The sequence below is a fragment of the Gobius niger genome (genome assembly GCF_951799975.1).
Source record: "Gobius niger genome assembly, chromosome: 8".
Lineage (NCBI taxonomy): Eukaryota > Metazoa > Chordata > Actinopteri > Gobiiformes > Gobiidae > Gobius > Gobius niger.
The window spans coordinates 32,139,086-32,165,112 of NC_136859.1; the positions used below are offsets into that span (position 1 = coordinate 32,139,086).

At 42.3% G+C, this 26,027-nt stretch overlaps 2 protein-coding genes across 2 annotated transcripts in view; both read right to left on the bottom strand.

Moving 5' to 3' along the window:
- The window catches only part of LOC306966757 (uncharacterized protein), a gene marked incomplete at its 5' end in the record, with an annotated part of 54,873 nt that overhangs the window by 11,726 nt on the left and 17,120 nt on the right, over positions 1-26,027 (bottom strand). The window lies entirely within an intron of this gene.
- LOC306967080 (protein S100-A1-like) lies at positions 12,274-17,720 on the bottom strand. Its single transcript, XM_079561989.1, has 3 exons — positions 17,635-17,720; positions 13,760-13,926; positions 12,274-12,504 (listed from the first exon to the last, which is right to left on the bottom strand). The coding sequence occupies exons 1-3, from the start codon at positions 17,648-17,650 to the stop codon at positions 12,355-12,357; spliced, it is 333 nt and encodes a 110-aa protein (XP_079418115.1). The 5' UTR covers positions 17,651-17,720; the 3' UTR covers positions 12,274-12,354.

A 26,027-nucleotide genomic window follows, 5' to 3' on the forward strand; every position in this document is an offset into this window, starting at 1 on the left:
AATGTGGTCTGGACTGCATTAAAATCACAAGAATGAGTAAACAGTGTCTGCTTAAACTAATACCACCCAGACATAATGCAAACAAATCCAACCAACTGAACACAGCACGTTAGCTTACAGCGCAACAATGGCCTCATCAAGAAGCAAAGTCCTTCGAAAAAGTGGTTCGGTCTGATGGCAAAAATCGCAAGCTATGAAAGGGTTACTTATAGACTCAAACAAAGACAGGACATTTTCATTATCGCATGGACACCCTTTCTGGACCTTGTTGGGAGAATCTGAGGATATACTTTTTTGTATTTTTTGTATTTTTTTGTATTTTCCTTTTTCCTTTCCTTCCCTTGCCACATACTGACCCAGTAAGGATGGTCACGGTGGTAGGGCTGGGTACTGTTATCAGCTCTTGTTCTGTACAGCACTTTGGGCAGTGTGGACTGTGTGTGCCATAAATAAACTTTGACCTTTGACTTTGCGCTCATTTAATTTGACCTTTTAATTATACTATTATGATACCGTTACTCAACGCTGAAGTAACCTGAACAGCCTGTCCACAGCCAAGAACTTGCCTCAGGCCTTTAGTTACTGGGAAAGGCGTTCAATGTGTTCATTCCAAAATCGGTCCAAACTTGTGTGACTTTCCCACAGTCCTTTCTCGGCTGCCGGATGTCAATTTGTTTGTACCAAAGGTTGTGTAAGATCCACACTTACTTGTAAAATGGCACTACAAAAAATAATGGTACGCCTTAATCTTTCATATAACACTGATTTAGCTATGAGAGCAGGCTATCTAAAGCATCAGGCTCTGTGCACTCTCTGATTGAAGGGGGTACCAAACGCCAGCTTAAAGAGCCACGTTTTAAGAAGAGATTTAGAAACAGGTACGGACGGTGCCTTCTTATAAACAAAAGATAAGTCATTCCACAGAAATTGAGCCACCAGCGCCATCTTCATTCAGAATTTTTTTTTTTTACATCACAGATCTGTTCCAGTGCAAGGGAGACATAGCTCTGTTTATGAACATTGTTTTTGCCTATTATAAAACTATTGCTTAAAGGTGCACTATGCAACTTTTTAGGTCAAAAAAACAATCATAGTATTTGTGCGCATTTGCCCTTTTATTGACTCGGTGGCATTATGGGTGCAGCATGGCACCTTTTTCTTTCCCTCACAGTGACCTCTATGACGCTCCAGGATCAATTGTTTATAAGTGTTTGTACCAGAAACGGGCCAGAAACTCCAAAACAATCGTCTGGTGGAGCCTTGCGTCGCATTGGGTTCCACAATAAGGGGAACAGCGCGATGTTCTCGGAGTCCAGGTCTCTCTGCTGCTCTGCTGCTTAAGAGATGTTTGTCTAGTCAAGATGTGAAGTTTATTACACAATGCATTGTGGAGAAGTTACACATGACACGAGGTCATGGTAAGCTCTGCCCGAGTTAGCTTTGGCATCACCTTTTTATAGGTGAACACACCAAAGACACCAAAGGCACACAACAAGGGAAGCACAAAATACACATAGAAATGGTAATACAGTTGCAGGCCACCAAAAAGGTGCTTTACATGGTAATGCATCATGGTGGCCTTTGGAGGCAGGAGGAGATCTTTGTCAGGTTGGGGAGATGGGCCATTTGGGCCCTATTGTCTAGAAGTGTGAGGGTCTCATCTGGAGCACAGGAAGAAGCTGGTGTTGTGACCCTGCAGGGAGCCAGGCCGCATGGAGCCAACTTGGTTACCGGCCTTAACTTTAACCAAACTTGTCACAACAACTCCCCCCTTTTCCCTCCCCCTGACCCGCATCCCAAAATTAACACGTTGGTTGAGTCACTGTCCATCCTTCCCAACAAGAAAGTCCTTGGTTTGATTCCCAGAGCAGGTGAGATGCTTCTTTCTGTGTGAAGCGTTCACAAGCGTTTTCTCCAAGCCTGAATGGATCAACCTTTGAGACTTTCACGCGCACGTTTTAACGCAACTCGGTTAAAACTTGTTCGTTAAAGTCTCATGGGACGATGAAAGCATGAAAACTCAGAAACACCTCACCTGTTCTGAGAATCGAACCTGGGACCTTCTTGCTGTGAGGAGAGCGAGCGACTCCTGGGTCAGCCTGTCCGTCCATGGGAGTGGATCTCTTCTCCTTCTTCCTCTGGTTCTCCCCGAGGTTTCTCTTTGATCCCACTGGGTTTTGAGTTTTGCCTCGAGGGTCTAAGGATGGGGGACCTTCCCATTGGCTGCTGACTTTTAATTTAATTCCATCTGGCTTTTGTGTAGCGCTTTGAGAAGATTGCCAAGGTTGTAAGATTAAAGTGTTGGCGGAGTAGTGTTCAGTTAGCTCAGAATGATAATAATGCATAGGTTTTCTCCTTTTGTTAACTTTATTGTCAGTACTGGGAATTTGTCCTTTGTAGTTGATCCGTAGTGTTGTAGAAAGGACATTTTGTGTCTAGGATGGACTTTAACTTCTGTACAAGTGAGGGCTTGTGTGTGTTAACTTAAGTAAATTGGAATACTGTAGCGCTTTCAGAAGATTGCCGAGGTTACAGGATTCAAATTCTTACAAACTTGGTAGTGTTAGTGGCGTGGTCGTGTCCAGTAGTAGCAGGACCACAGGAGTAGTTGGTTGTGGTCGGAGGGGCCGATGGCGCAGATTGGTAGCCTCGCGTCTGTCAGTCTACCCCAAGGCAGCTGTTGCTATAATTGTTGCTTACCACCGCCAAATTTGGAGTGAATGAATAATGCACAAAATTGTGAAGCGACTTGAAAAGCGCTATTATAATGCATTGGTTTTACACAGCGCTTCTCTGGACACTCAAAGACGCTTTACACTGCATCATTAATTCACTCTTTCTCATTTTGGCCTGGTGTAGTGGCCAAAATGTACCACCTGGCCTATAGGTGTCGCTACTGCGCTAAGGGTGTGACCTCTGCCTATTTAAGGGGCGTAGTCCGGCTGTGATGGGCTGCACCTGTGAGGAGAAACAGTGGAGTATTGGGCTCACTCAGGAAGGAAACACGTGTCCGGTTGGTTGTTTATTGATTTATTTGGTCGGGACAGTGCATGTTAATGAACATATGTCACAAGTACAGGTCCTTTGATCACCGAATACCAGGTATTTTTGTAATAAAGGTTAAAAGGGGAGGCTCTGCTTGAGTTGATAAAAAAAATGGGAAAGTCAAATAAAGAAAAAGTCCTGAGCTAAAATCTAAATCTAACAGAGACCAGCAGGACAGTGGGATACGTCCTGTATACTTATCGTGCATGGCGTTGTACACAGTCCTGGAGGCAGATCCCCACTCCGATCCCCTGTCTGTGGCGTCTGATCGGAAGACTGCCGTTCCGCCGTGTCAGCTGTTCCCGGTTCCGCATCTGTCCCTCTGTACTCCTCCTCCGTCCACTTCCTCGTTCTGCACCGTCCCAGGTCCTGCTTTCCCGAGCTCTTCGTGTACCGTCCGCCCAGTTACGTCCACTCCATTCACTTAAATGCCAGCCAGTGGCCGAGGTTGACCAATAGGAACAACTCTCGAGGTAATTGGGGCGTAGTCCCATTGATCCCATTTCCAGCCCACCCAATGTCCAACCCAGCTGTGCTACGCAACACAATCAAAACAAAGTCACGGCAAACTAGCATGTGATGCAGTGGGCAAAGAAAGAAGGGACCCCTGTAACACATACATGGGTCTCATGCATATAAACCAGCCACACCGGATTGTAGTCTTGGGCTAATTTCCATCCGTCGTCCCCAGTTGCGTCCCCATCCGCCCGGTTGCGTGGTGACTCTGGATAAAGAACTGAGGAATGGGAGCAACAGCAAAAGGTCAGTGCTTGGTAGGCTTGTCTTGCACGGACAGTGCCTCCAACTTTGGACATCAATGGACATGCTCATCTCATTAAGACGAGCATGAATTGTCCGCTATTTTGAAAAAGGACCTTTTATGTGAATGAGATGAGTTAGTGCTAAAAAACAATGTCTTCTCACAAAAGGCTGAGCTCATCTATTCATGCAGCTCGCTTGGAAGTTAAAGCAGAAGTAGCAGCACTTTTGGTTCGTGTAGTGGGACAGGGTTTTGTGTCCCTGTGGTGTTGCCGTACCTGTAGTGGGCGGGGTTAGCGTCAAGCTTCCGCACCGGCATTTGTTTAAAAAAGCACAGTCAGGTAACACGGGTGACTGCTCGCTGCTACACAATCTGCTGTCCTGTCCCTCTCTGGTGCATGGTTTGCTACTGTTTTTATTTGGGTCTATTGTGCCATTTTAGAATTGGATTAAGTAAAATAAACTAATGAACTCTGGAAATAATAAATAACCTTAAACTTAAGTTGGGCCTCTGTCTCTGTTTTGACCACACAACAACCCACACTTACCTGTGTTCTTTGTATTTGTAATTGAAGCTAGGTACAGGTTAAAATTGGGCTTCTAATCACTATCTTGGGGACCCCTGGCCCCACCCGGTTACAATTGGCGTTGTCGTGCAGCATGTGGGTGTGGTCAATCAGAGATTTGAGTAAATAGTTTATGCATTTTAGTTTAAAAGACCCAAATATAACAGTAGCTTTCCCGCCGAGGGATCTCCACACTTCTGAAACCTCCTGAAAAGAGACTGCTCCTGGTGTCATCATCCCATCTTCATAATGGCTGATGAATTGCACCTGTTGCAAGGCTTGGTTGCCCAGCTGCAGTTGGAAAATGAACAGTTGCACAAAATGGCTGCAGCTAAACTACCCATCAAGGGCCCTGAGTCATCTGTGAATGAGGCTTCTTCATGTACTCACCCTGAATCTTTGCTCTACCATCATAAGGAGGCAAAGAGCCCGGTGTTGGGTGAAATGGTGAGGGGAAGCCGAAGCAAATTGACTCTGGAAAAGGGGACCGACTTTGGGAAAAGACCATTTGGAGTGGAGCAAAAGGAGAGGACAAGGGGAGATCAGGATGGGTCTCATACCTCCCCCTCGAGCAGTAATGCACAGACATTTGGACACCGGGTAGGACAAGCAGGGCAGCAGTCAGCCCATCACACAGTGAACTGGCAGAGTTAAGGCTGCAGTTGGACAATATAACTCAAATGTTGATGTTTCAGAGAGCTTCCTGGTTTGGAGGAATGGACAACGACTCTTGCCATCACTGTTGGGGACTTGAGCAGGGAGCTGACACCTTGGGGAGGGGGCCCCAACTCAACCATGAGCCAGAAAGACAAGGAGACTTGGCAAAGCTGCAGCAAAAGGATCCAGCCATATCTGCTATCCTCAACTTTGTGCTACAGCGACGCAGGCCAGCACGTTTGGAGAGGGAACCTCTCCCTCCTACAGCCTTGAGACTACTTCACCTGTGGAACCGCCTGGTGACTGAAAATGGACTCCTGCACCGGACCTGCTGTCAGCCTGGTGGACATGGACGGGCCTACCAGCTCATACTTCCAGAGCAGCTGCGGAGAGCTGTTTTCCAGGAGCTACACATCCACCGCACTCAGGATTTAACAGTGCCCATTCGACAGAAGTATTATTGGCCAGGGATGGCAAAGACTATTAGATCCTGGTATATGAATTGTAGGTGCTGTCGGTGGAGGAAGCCACCAGTTCCTGGCCCAATGGATAATGACGACACCTGTATAACCAGTGAAAATACTGTGTCATCGTGTGAACCTGAGCGTAGGGAGATTAAAGGTACTCTGAGGTGGGAGCATGATGTGCCAGGGGAGGGTCAACCCTGGCCTTCAGCTGTAACCTCGGACCACAGGGAATGTGACCGTGCCAGTTCCCATGTTCTAACTGTATGTTCTCGTCCATATGTTTCCCTACCACAGAGAGGTGATGTAACCGATGCACACTTACAAGGAGGGGCTGCAGGATCAGGTTTAGCCGTGGCCAAAGGGGCCCAGGTAAAAGGGCCACCAGATCCCAGCAGATGGTTTAGACCATGGGATTCATTGAATAATTGTCGGGACGCCAATTAAGAACTCGGGGGCAGAATGTAGTGGAACAGGGTTTAGTGTCCCTGTGGTGTTGCCGTAGCTGTAGTGGGCGGGGTTAGCGTCAAGCTTCCGCACCGGCATTTGTTTAAAAAAGCACAGTCAGGTACCACGGGTGACTGCTCACTGCTACACAATCTGCTGTCCTGTCCCTCTCTGGTGCATGGTTTGCTACTGTTTTTATTTGGGTCTATTGTGCCATTTTAGAATGGGCTTAAGTCAAATAAACTAATGAACTCTGGAAATAATAAATAACCTTAAACTTAAGTTGGGCCTCTGTCTCTGTTTTGACCAAACAACAACCCACACTTACCTGTGTTCTTTGTATTTGTAATTGAAGCTAGGTACAGGTTAAAATTGGGCTTCTAATCACTATCTTGGGGACTCCAGGCCCCACACGGTTACATTCGGAAAGCTGCATTAAAGCAAAAGCATGAACTTGACGAGAAAATGGCAGTTCTTAGGAGGAAAAGAGAACAACTCGAGTTTGAAATCAAAATGGCTGATGTTAACCTTAAACTTCCTTCACTGAAGTCTACCAGGCGACAAAAGACTGTCTCCACGGAAGGGAGCATAAAAGAAAAGGAAAATTAAACAGACTCTACTAAAAGATACCAAAGCAGAAACCGCACATTGCCTTGAAGTTGTTCCACCGCTACCTCCCCCAGAGACCACCTCTCCTGCTCCACCCCCAGTGACAACAAGCGAAGTCGTAATCTCGTAGTGTGCATGCACTTCCGGTCAAAGGTCATTTGAAACCCAATGTAAAATATGCATGAATAAAGATTGTTGTACAGGCATGCAAACATTAACAGATCATCAAAAATATATCGAGGGTGACAATCTGTGCTTCCACCAACATTTTGATCAAATATATTTGTTTTAGTTTCCAATAGCAGGTGGCACAAGCTCAATTAAGTGTCGACTTTTTGGGTGTGGGGGTTCATTCTTTCCTGAAATTACACACATATATAAACAGCAGAAAGTAAGTCCTCTTTACTTTTACACTACACAATGATTTGGCCGACATGATCATGCATTCTCTCTGCATTGTATGGGGGAGGAGGGATTACGAAGATTGTGTATGAAGGAAAGGGTAAATGGCAAATGCCGAGAAGTTGAATAAAGTCATGCAGCAAAGGAAACAATATACAACATAAATAACGGAGAATGCTAACTTGATGCTTCATGTTAACGGCTAGTGCTGGCTAATGCTAACGGCTAGCACTAGCTACAACTGCCGTTTTTTCACTTCAACTGAACAATCTGCTGTGAGAAAATATCCACATGGGCCCGATTTACACTTGACTTTATTCGTATGTGATAAATAAGTTCATTTTCCACCAGAAAATGGCTAAAAAGAGTGAAAAATGGTTTCTTTAAAGATTCTATTTCCCCGTCTGCAAAGCCACGCCCCCTTCAATGATGAGATGCTATCTGCATCTTTAGCTCCAACGAGGTGAAGATAGAAGCTACCAAGCTCTTCCATGTTTTCCTTTTTTAAATATGGTTACGTGAAGTGTTACACAATGACACACAAAATTAAACAATGTGGATTTTCTAAGCCGATAAAAAGGGGAACAGTTTTTTTTATGATTATTACTGCTGTGGATCAATAAATGTCTGGCACATCTTGCTAATTTGGATAAGTACAGGTTTGACTCATTTTTCCTTTCTTAAAACCTTCCATCTAATTTCCTTCACAGAACATAAAAAGTTTTAAAGCAAACTTTCCTTCTCTTGTGTAAAACTATGATTATCCCGTCAAACTAAATACTACACACTTTAATGTAGACCTCATATTTAAATGGTTTAATAATAGTCCATGGGCCAAACCCCAAAATCTGGCATATCGGTACCGAAAAGGTGGTAAAGGCTATCGTTGATTTTTAAGTAGGTCCATGTCTGAGGTTTATATTTTTGTATGATAGCCTTTTCAGAGGTACAGCTTTATCATAGTTTTCAGCTGTTGAAGTGAACCAACGCCATGTCAAAAAAGTCGCTTTTGACACTGGTCCATATTTTGGTTTAGGCCATTTCCAGCCCATTAGATACTGATTTACACCATTGTATTTGGTATCATTGTAAAGAAGACATTTTCATGTTTCATTTGAGCCCAAATGTGCTACTCTGTGACTATTACCGTGGTAACCAAAGCTCCTCAAACACAAACCTGAGGACGTTTTTTCACCATTTTCACAAAAACAGTTTTATTATGTTTAACGCTGTTTCTTCAAAGAACATCATTAAGACAAATGTTTGATACTGGGCAACTCTCTAGACTCTGAGGATTCAGGAAATGTATAAAATGTCAGTACTTTCCCAACTTAAGGCTTCACTGTGAGCCACGAAGAAAAAGAATGTCCACCTCACATGAGCCTCTCCCATTGAAATATCTGCCATTCTAAGGTTGGAACCGCTGGTGAGACATTCTGTCCAGGACAGGCCAATGCAACTTGAAAATACATCTATAAAAATTACAATTATTATGTATAATATAAACTGTATCCTAAATTGTAAAAAAATATCCATATTATGTAGCCCAGTGTTTTTCAACTACTGTGCCGTGGCACACTAATGTGCCGTGAGATACTGTCTGGTGTGCCTTGGAAAAATATCCAATTTCACCTAGTTTTTTTTAAAACAAATTCATTATTATTCACAAATATAACAACGATCACTGCCGATGTTGCACTGATCCGTCTGTCAATCTCATGCTCCATCCGTCCCTCACTCGTGAACACGACACTGAGATACTTGAACTCCTCCACTTGAGGTAAGGCCTCTCCACCGACCTGGAGAGGGGAAGCCACCCATGCCGTCGGATTTGGAGGTGCTGATACTCATCCCACTTCACACTCGGCTGCAAACCGCCCCAGGGCAGCTGAAGGTCCTGATTTGATGAAGCCAACAGAACAACATCTGAGATCCTGGGGTTCCCAAACCGGACACCCTCCGGTTCCTGGCTGTGTCTTTAAGTTCTGTCCATAAAACTAATAAGTAAACTTTTGTTTATTCATTTATACAGCATATTTCATGTGCACAGACTCAATATGCCTGGGAAGAAAATAAATAAATTACACAACATAAAAAAATAAAAAATAAACTCAAATACGTTAATAAAGCACATGCACACACACACACACACACACACACACACACACACACACACACACACACACACACACACACACACACACACACACACACACACACACACACACACACACACACACACACACACACACACAAAACAATACATGGACAAATAACTTAAAATAACTTCAGAAAAGCTGGAGAAATTGTTTAATCAAATAAAAATATGGACTGTTTTGCTTAGTCGACTGCCTCTGTGATTAAGTTATGGATGAGGCTAAGCTGTAGTTTTGTGTTGACTCTTCATGTCCTGGTTTTAACACCTCACACCTCACCATCTTTATACTACTATATTTGATTTATTAGTAATGAAATAAAACAACTTTACTGAAATGACCGTACAAAATTATTTACTTTATTAATTTACTAATCAGTAAAAAAGGGTGATGTAAACGTGTGGTTTATGGCAAATTCAGCTTCAGAACAGAGCACAGTTTTCTACAGCAAATACATTAACGACTAAGTGTAAAACAAATACACGTGGTATTTTTGGCATAACCATGTGGTGTCTACAAAGACAAACCTTTGGAATTATCTTGGATTATTGAGACATTTTAGACAAATGTACAGGACTATGTATAGTAGTGAAAGAAACAGAATGCCATTGTGTGTATGGCATAGTATATGATAAATAGCTATAAAATATAAAATATATGAACAACTTTTTGCTGAAAATACAGAACTGTTCTTCTCCACAAATGTATTTTCAAGTTGCATTGGCCTTTCCTGGACAGAAAGTCTCACCAGCGGTTCCAACCTTAGAATGGCAGATATAGGCTTATTTCAATGGGAGAGGCTCATGTGAGGTGGACATTCTTTTACTTTGTGGCTCACGGTGAGGCCTTTGGTTTAGAAAGTACTGACATGTTATACATTTCCTGAATCCTCAGAGTCTAGAGAGTTGCCCAGTATCAAACATTTGTCTTTGTGATGTCCCTTGAAGAAACAGCGTTAAACATAGTAAAACTGTTTTTGAGAAAATGGTGAAAAAACGTCCTCAGGTTTGTGTTTGAGGAGCTTTGGTTACCACGGTAATAGTCACAGCGTAGTACATTTGGGCTCAAATGAAACATGAAAATGTCTTCTTTACAATGATACCAAATACAATGGTGTAAATCAGTATCTAATGTGCTGGAAATGGCCTCAACCAAAATATGGACCAGTGTCAAAAGCGACTTTTTTGACATGGGGGTGGTTCACTTCAACAGCTGAAAACTATGATAAAGCTGTAACTCTGAAAAGGCTATCATACAAAAATATAAACCTCAGACATGGACCTACTTAAAAATCAACGATAGCCTTTGCCACCTTTTCGGTACCGATATTTGGTCTGGCCCATGGACTATAATGAATGAAGTGACTCGACTCCACCACTTGATGGCGCTGCTGCACGAGTCTAGTATAATAACGTCACCCTATAATGTAGTGTCAACCATTCAGCATCCAAATCAGTGTGTGTGTGTTTGTGTTGTTTTCTAAAGGAGCCGTATCGGATTTCTCCAGATAGGATTAGGTTCAGATTGAGAGTGGCTTATCAAATGCTTGAGGGGACCAGGACAAAAGAATGGGCCGTCCGTGACTATGGGTTTTGGTTTAATCTATTAAATCCAGGTCCGGGCACTTTCCATGTCGTATCATTTACGCAAAAGTGGGCACGTGCTGAACCAACGTCTTCAGTTTGTATCTTAATGTCGGTTTTTGAGGAATATACCTGGAGTTTTGCTTCATTCGCTCGTGTTTGAATACCCCTGCACACTCAGTCCGTCTTTTATTTTTTCAGACGGGTTCACCTGTTCTTATTTCAGCGCTTTCTCTTTATTTCCTTTTTACGAGCATTCACTCACTTTTCCACAACCTGCATCTTATTAAAATGGCAATGTGAGCAGCTTGCAAACAAATGTTGACAATGATTGTTGGCAATTCTTAAATAGACGTCAGGAAATGGATCAGTGGTCAACCTCATCCTTAACATGGTATATCCAGAAAAGTAAGAAAAACACATAAGGGACACAGTTTTAAACGCAATAATCGAATTGGGGATTAGAAAGGTTTCTTCACATTGACGTGCTTCCACTGCTTGCCAGGCTTTTCTCAAAAGTTATTCCAACAATCTCAACTCCAGCAACGCTGCTTGTATCTGTGTTTAGAAATGGATTGTGCGCTGAGGACTAAAGTCACTACACTCTTTTTGAAACTGCGACTCCCCACACGTGCAGACACAGAAGAGCGTTACCTGAACATGAGATTTAACCCTAGTGCCGACATTGGACTTCTGACAGTGCTGAGAAGTTTGGTTTATGGATTTATGATCTGAACTACAGGCTTTGCACGACCCATAGATACAGGATGTTTTATCCATTTACAGGTGACGTTATACTGCCCTTCCCCTCTTCAGGTCGGTGGGGAGTCCTTACCTCAAGTGGAGGAGTTCAAGTATCTCGGGGTCTTGTTCACGAGTGAGAGACGGATGGAGTGTGAGATGGACAGACGGATCGGTGCGGCGTCAGCAGTGATGCGGTCGCTGTATCGGTCTGTCGTGGTGAAGAGGGAGCTGAGTCGGGTCAAAGCTCTCGATTTACCGATCGATCTACGTTCCCACCCTCACCTATGGTCATGAGATTTGAGTAATGACCGAAAGGACGAGATCGCGAATACAAGCGGCTGAAATGAGTTTCCTCCACAGGGTGGCTGGGCGCACCCTTCGAGATCGGGTGAGGAGCTCAGTTACCCGGGAGGAGCTCGGAGTAGAGTCGCTGCTCCTTCACGTCGAAAGGAGCAGCTGAGGTGGCTCGGGTATCTGTTTCGGATGCCTCCTGGTCGCCTCCCGCGGGAGGTGTTCCAGGCATGTCCTAGTGGGACAAGGCCTCGTGGAAGGCCCAGGACACGGTGGTGGGACTATGTCTCCGAGCTGGCCTGGTGTCGCCTCGGGGTCCCCCCAGAACAGCTGGAGGAGGTGTGTGTGGACCGGGAAGTTTGGGCATCTCTGCTGAGACTGCTGCCCCCGCAACCCGGCCCCGGATAAAGCGGAAGAAAATGGATGGATGGATTGATGGATGGATGGATGGACGTTATACTGCCTTCATAAATCCAGTACACAAACATTCAATAGCCATGAAGGCAATAATCGTCCAACATTGTTCGACTGCAAAACAATAACCGTTTTATTTGATTGTAGAAAATGACAATACAAGGGTTATTTATTTGGCTGGCTCCATTTTAATTAGTTTCATCGGTCCATTAACTTTTCACTCAGAATCTTCGACTTCGTGTATCTTATTGAAAGCACATGCTATGGTGACCACGAAATCCACAAACTCTCTGAAGTCCAACTGTCTGTCACCGTCTTTATCCAGCTCCTTCATCATCTCCTCAATCTTGGCAGGGTCCTGTGCGTTCTGAAATAACATGGACATATTTCTTTAATTCGTTCGATACGGACAGTGCAGTTTAAATGAACACCTACAACAAAGAGGCTATAGTTTCCATCACCACAAACAGGCTGCAAACACAAGTGCTGAAGTTCTAAACTGGGATACAATACAAAACTGATCATTTCGAGAAAGGAAATAATCCATAGCTGTTGTGAAAAATGTGCAGGTGGAGGTCTGTGTTGGGTTGCTGCTGTAAAATTGTGCTGCATTTGGACAGATTCATATACCGTAAATTCTCTAATACTGGCCTGTATTCCATTAGTGGCCGGGTCTCTAACAGAGGCCGGGTTCGCGGCTGGCGGAGGCAAATTAAAGCCGGTCTCTAAAACAGGCCGGGGCTTTTATTAGAAACTATAGCGGTAGAAATATTCCCCATGTTAGGAATTTGTCTCATACTCGTGTAAATGAAAACTCATGTGCAGGAAGTAAACAAACAGGAACCCGGGCCGATGGGGACGCTGCGGAGGAGCTGATCCGAGCGTAACTTTGACACAGATTTAGCCACTTTTCAAACCTCCTGTGACGATATTTGGAAACAGGGCAACAAATGTTTGTGACCCTCCAGCGTTTTAATAAAGTCACCATCGCGTCTTCAAAGCACGTCCAGCTGCTCCGTGTGCAGGTCAGTCCCACGCCTCAAAATAACTCCTCCCATCAGCGCGAGCGTCTCGTTTTCTCTCGGGTCAGTCTCATGATCGATCACAAACACAAACGCTCCGTCTAAACTCGCCTTTACACAAGATAACAACAAATAATCTGGTCCGTGGTAAAAACGAAACAGAAACCTGCAGTGACACTGATGTCAAAGCTCCGCTAACAGCAACGAAACACTTCCTGTTGTCCCGACAAAATAAAAGGCGTCAATGTTCCAGCCGCTGGGACAGTGTTTGCAATGTTAATTAATAAATGAACCTAATATTTTAGGTGCAAATGGACACAAGTTTCGTTTTTCTTCATTTTCCTGGTCGTCCGTTTTGCTCAAATAGAAATAAAGGCCTGTCTCTAATTGTGGCCTGGTTTCAATAAAGGCCTGGTCCTAGAGGCCCTTGAGTAAATAAAGGCCCCGGCCTATATTAGAGCAATTACGGTAGATGTAAATGAAACTGCTGTGGTTGCCGGCATCTCTCTGTGTAGGCCTATCTCAGGTAGTCCCTTTGTCTCATTTCGCTTTTGAGAGCACCATTAGGATAAACAGCTTTTTTCCAAGTGGAATACTCACATCAAAGTCAAAATCCGTTTGCATTAGTTCCTTGAGTTCGCGTTTGCTCAGCTTGAATCTATCCTTGCCTTTGCCCTCTGAGGAATCCTTGGACGCATGCTCGTGGAACACCTTCATGAGCGTCGAGATGGCGTCCCAGATCCGGTCCTTCCTCTGCATTTTTGGTCCTGCCAGCACAAGTATAAACAACAATCAGAACAAAAGGAAATGACGCGTTGATGAGAGATGACAGAAGGGCTGTGTTCGGTATGTGTGGACTTATTCCCAGTAGGCTACCTAGAAAAATGCGTTCCTAGAAAAGTAGTGCCTGCAAACGATGAATGAGTAGTTCCAGAATCAGGCACATCAGCTCCGGTCCCCGACAGTTAAAGGAACAGGCACCGTTCTTTCCATACTGAGATATGTTCTTACCTGAGCTTAGACGAGTTGATGCCTACCTGTCTGGTTGTGCTCAGTCACGCAAAAAGACCAATGATGTTGTTAGCATGTAGCCTCTCCTCCTCTCCTCCATGGGGTCAAATGGGGTGAAGTTACGTGAGCGGTTACACGATCCAAGTAGTCACACAAAATTAAACATGTCGATTTTCTAAGCGGATAAAAAGGGGAACTATATTGTAAGGCGTAGTAACATCATAGAAGCACTTAGGGGAGGCTAAATGCTAACAACATCTTTGGTCTTTTTGCGTGACTGAGCTCACGCACAAAGACCAGACAGGTACGCATCAACTCGTCTAAGCTCAGGTAAGAACATATCTCAGTATGGAAAAACGGTGGCCTGGTCCTTTAATGCCGATTAATGCAGAGTGAGAATTAACTTAAAGAGGGGGTATTATGCTTTTTTCAATCACATGGCACCAGTCTATATCACACTACAATGATGACCAAACCTTCTGTTGGTCTGTAAATGCAGTAAATTAGAATAACTGCCTTGTATAAAATGTCTCTCTCAAAATGGCTGTAGTGAATGTCTTGAAATAGGCCTCTGTCTCTTTAAGAACATCTGAGCCTTTAGACACGCCCCCTCCACACGCTGTCTGTGGCATCAGTGGGGAGGGGGTTCTGCTGAGAGGCAGTGGTTGGTTACTCGGCTGGTGACGAAAGCTCGGAGGCGTCTCCAGGAGGTGGGGGCGTTCCTAGGAGGACTCAGGCAAACCTATCCCTAAAATGGCCGCCATCAGAGTTTTTACAGATTACTCAAAAATACGTGAATGTGCCAAGGCAACACTTCAGCCATGTTTTTAATGAGGGAATGACATAATAACATGATGGAAAGCTTGAAAAAAAAAAAAACCTTTAACATCCAGAGAGCCATTTCAGACCATTTCAAACCAAATGAAAGTCTCAAAGAGCCGCAATAGTTTTAACGTTCAAACGACCAGACAAAACTGATTAATATTATTGTTGATTTGTTAACAAGCAAATTCACAATATTAATAAAAAATAATTATGCTTTGTTTTTTACTTAATAAAATACAACTTTCAGCATTCTGCTACATTGTAGATATACATATGTTTTTTTAGCTGCTTGCATTGATACTTCAAAACTCACATATTCCAACACTGTAAATGGGACATCAGGTTTTGTGCCTCCCAACCCCTGATTTTTCACCGCACTCATTGCATGTCGTCTGCTCAGTCTGCACCTTCACTCTCCACTCTACGCTGGACCAGATCGCTCCAAACGACAAACTCCCTTTCCGGGACCTTTAAACATGGGCGTTGGACCGGGTACTGAACCCTACCCAGGGCCCATAACCATATGCGCATGTGGAAAAAAATGTATACGCCTGAGCTTATATACATCGATTACATAGAATGTACAATGAACCTGTAAAGAACTGATTGTGCATGTACGTCTCATGCTGTTTGTATTTCGTTTCATTTCTGTTTCATCGTCTTTTAACAATGGATATATTCTAAATAAAAAAAAAAAGAATAATAAAAAAGAGTGCCCAGGGCCCAGAGTAGGGTGGGGGCCCTCAAAAGTGCCGCAAAAAGCGTTCTGTATTGTACTTTCTAAATTTCCTCATAATTAATACTATGAGAATTGAACACAACCAGGCTGAAATACAATGGTTACTCGATTACATTATTGTTTTTGCACAAACAATAATGATGGATGAATCTCGACACCCCTCTGACACCCCTTTAAAAATGCACCAAATGGTTCAGCCCTCACCGGTGTTCAGGACCGTGCGCCTCAAGTCAGCACAGGCCTGTACAGGCCTATGACTTTGATGAGTTGGGCTTTGCAATGCAATGACACAGAGCTCAGTCTGGCCTTGCTCTTATGTGCTTTTATTTAACACTAGCCTTTTCTGGCGAGCCTTAGATGCAACTTTCTTGTCATAAATGACAGTTAAACATGATGTGAGGTGAGTCTCTGCCTGCGCTGAGACGTGGATGGTGCAGAGTCAGAGAAAGAGCCAGAGACTGAGCTCCTTCTCTCCTCATTTAACCTCTAAAGTTTCTCTTTCCTTATATTTATTGGAATTGACTGCCACCAGGCCACAGTGACAAAAGCCACAGGTCGCTTATGGTATTTTCAGCAAATTAATTATGCTAATTGGCCGTGCGCATTTGGAGACTCACATTATAAATGCACAATATTCCAGAATAACTTTTTAGAACAAGAATTTACTGACAATACACTTAAAAACACACTTCAAATATGGTGAGAGACTAAAGACTGATCCCTTGGCTTTATTGTTCACGCCCATAGGCCACAGAGACAACATGTAGTATCATTATTGTTTTGACTATTTTAAAGTTACACATTTGTTTTTCCCAGCACAAATATGCCATGTCCCTGGTGCATCCCTCCTGTTTAATGTGGTCTGCTAATAATCATTATGCTCTATGTAAAGCTAGCAATTTCAGTAGGTCCAATGAAAGTAGAATATTCCACCACCAATTTAAATATCTATATCACTATCGGGATTACAGGTTTTTCAGTTTCTGTGACTGAAGCCAAATCAGATGAAATTTCAAGTCAAACATTGAGTACACAATAAATAAACAAACAAACAAACAAACAAACAAACAAACACAAACAAACAAACAAACCATGAACTAAGTATCCAGGACAAATCTGGATTGGATTTGTATATGAAGATTCTTTTTAGGTTGACCTATTTTTTCACCTGGTTAGGCTATAATAAAGTTAAAATAGAAAATAAATCAACTGCACTGTCAAACCACTAAACCACTGTGATGTGGTTGAAGACCATAAAAGGAGGGGGGGCCCCACCAAGATAGTTTGTACCCAGGGCCCAGAATTTGGTGCTACGCCCATTGGCCTGTGCTTTAGAGGATTTTCTTCAGTTCGACTTTACCCAAATCTCTTGGAAAAAAAGGGTCACAATAGCGACAAAAACGAGAAAATGAGAATGAAAACGCAGCTAAAAGCGACCATCAAAGAGCAACAGCAAAAGAGCCGACAAAAAAGTGATGAGGAAGACGACAAAAAGGCACAAAAAAAAAGAACACAACAAATCAGGTGACAGAAATACGACGAAAAAGCGGCCATAAAAATATCCTCTTCTTAGCTTTCAAATGAGGCGCTACATTGTCAGGCTGTAAGCTCCAGTCGAGAAGCTTGTAGATTTATTTGAGTAAAGCCGGACTGGAGAAAATGTGCTCGGTTAAAGCGGGGGTTAAGAGGTTAAACATGTAGCAGTTGGGCATTAAAATAGCATTAAAACTTGACTTGCTGCTGCCTGTAGAAACAGGCAGCAGCAAGTCTGTACGTTCAAGGCTTAGTTAAAAAAGAAGAAAAGTAATAGGCCTAGTTTCCACAACGCTTCTGTCTTAGCAAAACCACTATGCATTTAAATAAAAGTACGTTTTGACAGAGTAACAACCAGGAGACTTGCCTGCACAGGAGCTCATTGTGGAGATTCAGAGGTGAGGAGCTGGCAGTGGAGTCTCCGCCTGCTCCGTCTGTGTGCTTATATGTTCACATCTACCTGCCAACAACCTCTGAAGCCCCGCCCTCTGCAGCACCTGGTCATGTAAGGTCATGAAGAACCTCAGACAAACTCAATAATGTAATGCTAAAAACACTGTTATATTAGAGAGAAATATCTACAGTGGCCGAGTAACATCAACTTTATCAGCAGGGGCAGCTCGGGAATATAGAGATTTAGATCAGTCCATTTTCCTAAGGAGTTATAGCTCACACTGCGAAAAGTATTTAACTAGATCAGTATAAACATCTCAATTTGAGCATAATAATCCAAATTGTTGTTGTTTTGACTAGTTAAGAAGTTCTTGCGCATTTATCCCAGATTATTTCACTTGTTCTGAGATGTTTCTGACTCGTTTCGATACATTTCGTCCTTATTTCAGGTCATTTTCTTTGCCAATGGGGAAAGAAAATTGGTCTTATCTCATTGGCAATTTTACTTTCTTATTTCAAGAGAGATTTACCCTGGAACTGGTCTGAAATGTCCTCAAACAAGCAAAGTAAACTCGGTCCGATCGGGAAAAGTGTCTAAATGAGTGTTTTTTTGACAATTTTCTAACACTTTTTAAACTTGATTCTTGTTTTAGAACGACGTGCGTATTGAAAATGTGGAAAATTGATGATTTTTAGCTAATGTTACATTTTATAATGCTATTGAATGTTTTTGATGAGTTTAATCCATGTGCTTTACGTTTCAGTTGAAGCCAATTCGCCCAATTTGCTGACCGTGGCCCGAGCTCCTCTCATCTTCTATCATCTTCTATCTCTTCTGCCATATGTCCATTATGGAAGAGCACAGAAGGGCCACTGGCTCTAAGGGCCACCGGTCCCGCCTTAACCGAGCTTTACCCAAATCTAAAAGCTAAAAAGAAAAGCATCAAATTAGTGACAAAAAGAGGTTGAAAAGAAAACAAAAACGTGCCGGAAAAGCGACACAAAAAGTGACGGAAAATGTGATGGAAAAGTCAACAAAAACACGACAGCAAAGCAGCGAAAAGGCCACGAAAACATAGCAAAAAAAATGATCGATAAAACGTGACAAAAACACAACAAAAAGCCACAAAAAAAAGTAATGAAAAAACAAACAAAAAAAAGGTTAAAAATGGTGGCGACTTGACAAAAAGCTACAATCACTCTTGTAGGTCTTGGCTTTCAAAATGAGGCGTTACATTGTTGCTCTCCAGTCGAGAAGCTTTTAGATTTGGGTATAGCCAAACTGGAGAAAATGGCCAGGCTTAGTGAAACGGTTGCTGCCCCGTTCGAGCACCGTGTGTATATTGTTAGTATAGTATAGGGACTTTAGCGTTCAGATAACCTGTGCTTAGAAAGTGTAATTGTCATACTGAATAAAATCTTTTTGACTAAAGCTACTGAATTCTGGTGGTTTCTCCTCGGACCTTGGGATCAACAAATACGCTGGCGAGACCTTCTTGATACTTTAATATTTGAAGCTTAACTGTCTAACTGCGCTTAAATTGATCTCATGGAGTCAGATCTTATGCAAATTTAGAGTTTTAATATTTCCTGTGAAACTCACCCACAAAAACAACATATCAGACTATTCTTTCTGCACTTAACAACACCTCAATCCCTCTTCCTGGCACAGATGGGACAGAACATACATAAATGAAACTGGACATAACTCCCGGTATGTTCAAGAGAGAAGAGCGTTCAAAAAGGTGCATTTGTTTCATACGAGTTCTCAAAGAATTTCAAACAGACAAAAGCAGCGATTAGGAAGATTTATTGACATGTATATTCGTTTTGGCGATCAGACCCCGGCGGGAGACATCGATGTATGAAAGTCAGTATGGATGAGAAGCTTGGGGTTAGGGGTGTCTTCCCCCGGAGCCTGGACACTGGTGGTGGTACGGAAGACCCGTGAAGATGCAGCAGGGAGAAGCCGTGGACGGAAGAGGCGGAGACGGGGCGGAGGCGGGTCGCAGCACAGCTTGGAAGTGAACGAACCATGATTGCTGGGGCTTAAAGGAATAGGCCACCGTTTTTACATACTGAGATATGCTCTTACCTCACTTTAGCCGAGTTAATATATCCCCGTCTGGTCTTTGTCCGTGCGCTCTGCCAGGCAAACGGAGCACATACGCAGCCTCTCCCACATGTCATATAGCTCCGAAAAAGCTCACGATAGAAGCTACCAAGCTCTTCCACGTGTTCCCTATTTAAATAAAGTTACGTGAAGTGTTTTCATGCAAAGTATATTTACACAGAAATGTAACATGTCGATTTTATAAGCAAATAAAAAGGGGGACTATATTGTGAGGTGTAATGATACGAGGAGTAAAACGTCCGCGCAGTAACTCCTAAAGACTTCCCCCGCTCACTTCCGTCAATAACCTTTAGCTTGGTAGCTTCTATCGTGAGCTTTTTTGGAGCTATGTGACATGTGGGAGAGGCTGCGTATGTGCTCCGTTTGCCTGGCAGAGCGCACGGACAAAGACCAGACGGGGATATATTAACACGTCTAAAGTGAGGTAAGAACATATTTTAGTATGTAAAAACGGTGGCCTATTCCTTTAAATGAACATGTCGGGGTGGAGAATGGGACAGTGTTTACAAACCTTAACCTAAACATGGTGTAATCTTCCGGAAATGTAAGAAAATACACATTGAGACACCGTTTTAAACGTGATAATCGAATTGAGGACTAGAAAGTTTTCTTTACATTGACATGATTCCACTGATGATTCAAACATGTTTTCTAACAATCTCAATTCCAGCAACACTGCTTATATTGGTGTTTAGAAATGGATTGTGCGCTGAGGACTAAAGTAACCATAAACCATAAACCATAAAATAGGTGGTATTACGAAGCTACCGGTGTTAATTTCGTCGACTAAAATATTTAGTCTTAATTTTAGTCAAGGTGTTATTTTTGACGACTAAAATTGGACTAAAACTAAATGAAAAGTTTTTCATGAGACTAAAACTGTGACTAAAATGTCCAGATATTTTATTCGACTAAAATAAGACTAAATAAAAATGAAAAGGAGAGACTAAAATCATCCAAACTTCTATTGACCGTCTGAAAGAGCCTCATATCATGCACATTTTCTGCCAAAGGATCAGCTCTGAGCTTTGTTCATGTGGAGCAGCTCCATAAAGCAGAAGAGCTTTATTAAATATGATTGTAATACATATTATAAAAGCAAAGCCGACTAAATTAGTCTTAATTTTAGTCGACTAAATTGACATGCAATTTTAGTCGACTAAAACTAGACTCAAATTGAAAAGATTTGTTTTGACTAAATCTCGACTAAAATTAAACTACATTTTAGTCAAAAGACTAAGACTAAAACTAAATTAAAATATGTTGTCAAAATTAACACTGGAAGCTACCAAAGGACTGAGAAGATGCTTGGTAAATGTTTTTGTATTCCCTTCAACTTTCCTACATATAAAATTTGTACGTTCATACACGAGTACATATAGATGCCTCCATCTATTTACCTGGAACCTGGTGTCTATCAAGAGTTTACCGGTGCCTTTCAAAAGTTAAACTGTTAAACAACTTTTGTAAAGTGGAAACGTCACAAACTGCAGCTTCATGTATGATAAGTCAGGGGTAGGTTTTACATAGTTCTGTGATCTTCAACCTACTCGTTTTGAGTGTGCAAATGCTCTCCTTTTTCCTCTGAAAGCATCTGTTGTCTGCACCTTGTTTGCTGCTCAAATAAACTAAACTAAACTAAACTAAACTAAACTAAACTAAACTAAACTAAACTAAACTAAACTAAACTAAACCGCACTCTTTTTGAAAATGCAACTCCCCACACACGCAGACACAGAAGAGCGTTGCCTAAACGAGAGAGTAAACTTGGGGCTGACAGTGCTGACTAGTTTGGTTTAATGATCTGAACTACAGGCTTTACACGACCCATAGATACAGGATGTTTTATAGATACAGACGGCATCTCGTCATAGAAGGGGGCGTGGCTTCGCCGAGGGGGAAAATAGAATCTTTAGAGAAACACAATTTTTCACTCTTTTTTTTGCCATTTTCTGGTGGAATATGAACTTATTTATCACACACAAATAAAGTCAAGTGTAAATCGGGCCGATATGGATATTTTCTCACAGCAGATTGTTCAGTAGAAGTGAAAAAACGGCAGTTGTAGCTAGCGCGAGCTAACCGTTAGCGCTAGCCTGACGCTAACATGTAGCAACAAGTTAGCATTCTCCGTTATTCATGGCACATCTTGCTAGTTTGGATAAGTAAGGTTCGATTCATTTTTCCTTTCTTAAAACTTCACAATTTCCATCACAGAAAGTTTTAAAACTAAATTTCCTTCACTGGTGTAAAACTATGATTATCCTGCCAAACTAAATACTACGCACTTTAATGTAGACCTAGTATTTAGATGGTTGAATACACTGTAAATTCCAACTCATTGCGCTTACTTGGGATAAGTTGTAAACCCGATGCATAATTATTACGCCCAATGTTAAGCCATGATTACTAGTAGCGCTAGTATGATTAAGACGGCTTTCACAGTATTCATTACTTATGATACAAGTTCTGATTACTAGACATGTTAGTACTGACAACTGGTAATTCCGAGTACTGATTACTTTTGTTACTTAAATATGGCCTTAACCTGTACTATTATGCTTAGTACTGGTTAATGGAATATTCCAGTTCCCTTTATGGTTTATTGGTTATTCTTTACACGACCCATAGATACAGGATGTTTTATAGATACAGACGACATCTCGTCATAGAAGGGGGCGTGGCTTCGCCGAGGGGGAAAATAGAATCTTTAGAGAAACACAATTTTTCACTCTTTTTTTGCCATTTTCTGGTGGAATATGAACTTATTTATCACACACAAATAAAGTCAAGTGTAAATCGGGGCCATATGGATATTTTCTCACAGCAGATTGTTCAGTAGAAGTGAAAAAACGGCAGTTGTAGCTAGCGCGAGCTAACCGTTAGCGCTAGCCCGGCGCTAACATGTAGCATCAAGTTAGCATTCTCCGTTATTCATGTATTTATGGGCTGTTGAACCACTTTGCTCCTCCCCATGTCTTTGTCTCTTTATTTAGTAGAAAACTATATTCATATTTCAACATTTGTTACAGTAGTTTCTGAATAATTAGAGAAAATATACATTTTTTCAAAATTGTTTTCCCCCTTAACTGTTTTGAAAAATGACCATATATGGGCGATTCCAGAGATGCCGTCTGTATCAATCCATTTACAGGCGACGTTATACTCCCTAAATAATTCCAGTACACAAGCATTCTATAGCCATGAAGACAGTAGTCGTCCAACATTATTCAGTCCTACATGTGAAGTACATCACAAATCTGACAACCAACAAAGCACACAATCTCCATTTTATTTGACTGAAGTTGATTGTAGTTAATGACAATACAAACATATTTGGCTGGCTCCATTTGCTTAGTCTTGTTGGCTCATCAGCGCTGCTATGGCGTCATTGCACACACATGCCGTTTCCACCACCAAAGCTGCAAACTCTTTGAAGTCCAACTGTCCATCACCGTCTTTATCCAGCTCCTTCATCATAGCCTTAGCTACGTCAGGGTCTTTCATATTCTGAAATAAAGATGGACACATTTCTTTTATTCATTTGATACAGACAGTGCAATGTAGACAATAACGATGCTATAGTTTCCATCACCACAAACAGGCTGCAAAGGGTTAAAGGGATGAGTTCAATTTGGATATTTGCTGTGAAATTGCGCTGTATTTGCATAGATTAATTCATATAAATGCTAGTCACTGCTCTGGTCACACCATTAAGGTTCAACAGCTTATTTCCAAGTGGAATACTCACTTCCGGTGCCTCAATTCCGCATTCCTTCTGCATGAGTTTCTTGAATTCGCGTCTGCTCAGCTTGAATCTGTCCTTGTCTTTACCCACTAAGGTATCCTTGGACGCATACTCTTGGAACACGACCACGAGCGTTGAGATGGCTTCCGCGATCCTCTTCTTGTCCGGCATTTTGGGTCCTTCCTGCCAGCACAAGCATAAACAACATTCAAAACAAAAGAAAACGATGCCAGAAGGGCTGTGTTCAATGTGTGTGGACTTATTCCCAGTACCTAGTAAAATGCATTCGTAGAAAAGTAGTGGCTGCAAACGATAAATGGGTTGTTCCAGAATCAGAACATGGAATACATCGGGAGAGGTCAAATGCTATAACAACATCTGCGTGACTGAGGGCAGGCAGAAAGACCAGACAGGTACGCATCAACTCGTCTAAGCTCAGGTAAGAACATACTATCTCAGTATGGAAAAACAGTGAACTATTCCTTTAAGTAAATTACATAGACTGTCAGGCTGTGAGCTCCAGTCGAGAAGCTTTTTAGATTTATTTCAAGCTGGACTGGAGAAAATGTGCTCGGTTAAAGTGGGGGTTAAGTGGTTAAACATGTAGAAGTTGGGCATTAAAACTTGACTTGCTGCTGCCTGTGTAAACCCTGAGAGCAACAGCAGTCATTTGATCATGTTCCAATATTTTAACATTTTATACATTAAAAAAAGAAGGATGGATATCTGTTTTGAGGAACGTGTCTTGTGCGTAGCCCCAGGCGCGTGTTCAGTGTGGCCTCTCTAATCCACCGTCATTGATTCTATGTCAAAACGTGTGAAAAAGGTAATGCGTTTACATAGAACAGGGTCATAAACGTGCAGAAAATGTGTCTGAAACGGTCCAATAAAAGCTGCCGTCAGTTAGTGTCATTGGTCCCTTTAAGTTTACGAAAAAAAAAAGGGGAAAAAAAGTAAAAGGCCTAGTTTCCACAACACTTCTGTCTTGTCTTAGCAAAGCCACAACGCATTTAAATAAAAGTACGTTTTGACAGAGTAGCAACCGGGAGACTTGCCTGCACAGGAGCACACGGAGGAGATGCAGAGGAGATGCAGAGGAGAGGAGCTGGCAGTGGAGTCTCCGCCTGCTCCGTCTGTGGGCTTATATGGGGCTGTGGGCGGAAGCACCTGCAGCATCTACCTGCACATACCTCTGGAGCCCCGCCTCCACCAGCTGCACCTGGCCATGTAAGGTCATGAAGAACATCAGATGATCTCAATAATATAATGCTAAAAAACACTGTTATATTAGAGCATTTATTCTGTCCCAAGTTGAAATTAACCTATTGCAATTGCTCGAGAGAAATATCGACGGTGGCCGAGTAATGTCAGCAGGGGTGCGTGCAGGGACCTCATTTTACCTACAGGGATTGGACAAGAAAAAGTGAAGCTCCAACAAGGACTGGATGGTCTGCGATCTCGGCCCGTCTAATGAGGGACTCCCATCGGCCCTCGGTCTCTAAAGTCTCTCCGTCCATGGGAGTGGATCTCTCCTGTGGTTCTCCCCGAGGTTTCTCTTTTCTCCTGCTGGGTTTTTAAGTTTTTCAAGGACGGGGACACTCACGCGGATCGTCACCACCTGCTGCTGACACTTATTTGGACTTCATGTTCAACCTCTTAACTCCCGCCTGAACTGAGAGCATTTTCTCCAGTTCAGCTTTACCCAAATGCTGTAGGCCAGTGCAACGCCTCATTTGAAAGCTAAGAAATCTACAAAACTCATCTAAATGGATCTTTTTCCTCACGTCATCAGATTTTTTTTTCCATCATTTTTTTGGGGGTATTCAACTCATATTTGTAACTTTTTTTCTTTTTTCACTTTTTGTCACATTTTAGTCATTTTTTTGTGACATTTTTGGCACTTTTTCATCCCTTTTTGTCATTTTTTGGTCACATTTTTGTACATTTTTTTATAACATTTTTGTCACATTTGTCATTTTTTTGGCAAATTTTTGTCATTTTTCGTCAATTTTTTGTCAAAGTTTTCTCACTTTTTTGTCACATTTCTATCATTGTTTTCGTCTCAGTTCTGTTGCTATTTTCACACCTTTTTTCCTAGAAGCTTTTGGATTGGGGTAAAGCCAAATTGGAGAAAATGTGCTCGGTTCAGGTGGGAGTTAAGGGGTTAATTTGCCTGAAATTTACATTGTCTTATTTACTGTTCTGTTTTATGGCCTTAATGTTCGGTGCAGTCCTTTGAGGCAATTCCTGTTGTGACATTGGGCTACACAAAACCATTGATTGATTTATTGAAGTTGATCAAGATATTTTGCATAAAAACCTGAAGCATTCACAACAGTGCAGATAAAGCAAGTGAATCATTGTTTTAAATAGCTGGGTTTTGGCTTCAATAACTTCATCCAGACGTTTCCTGTCGTTGCAGATAAGACGCCAACAACGATCAGGATGAATCTTGGACCGCTCCTCTTTACAAAACTGCTGCAGT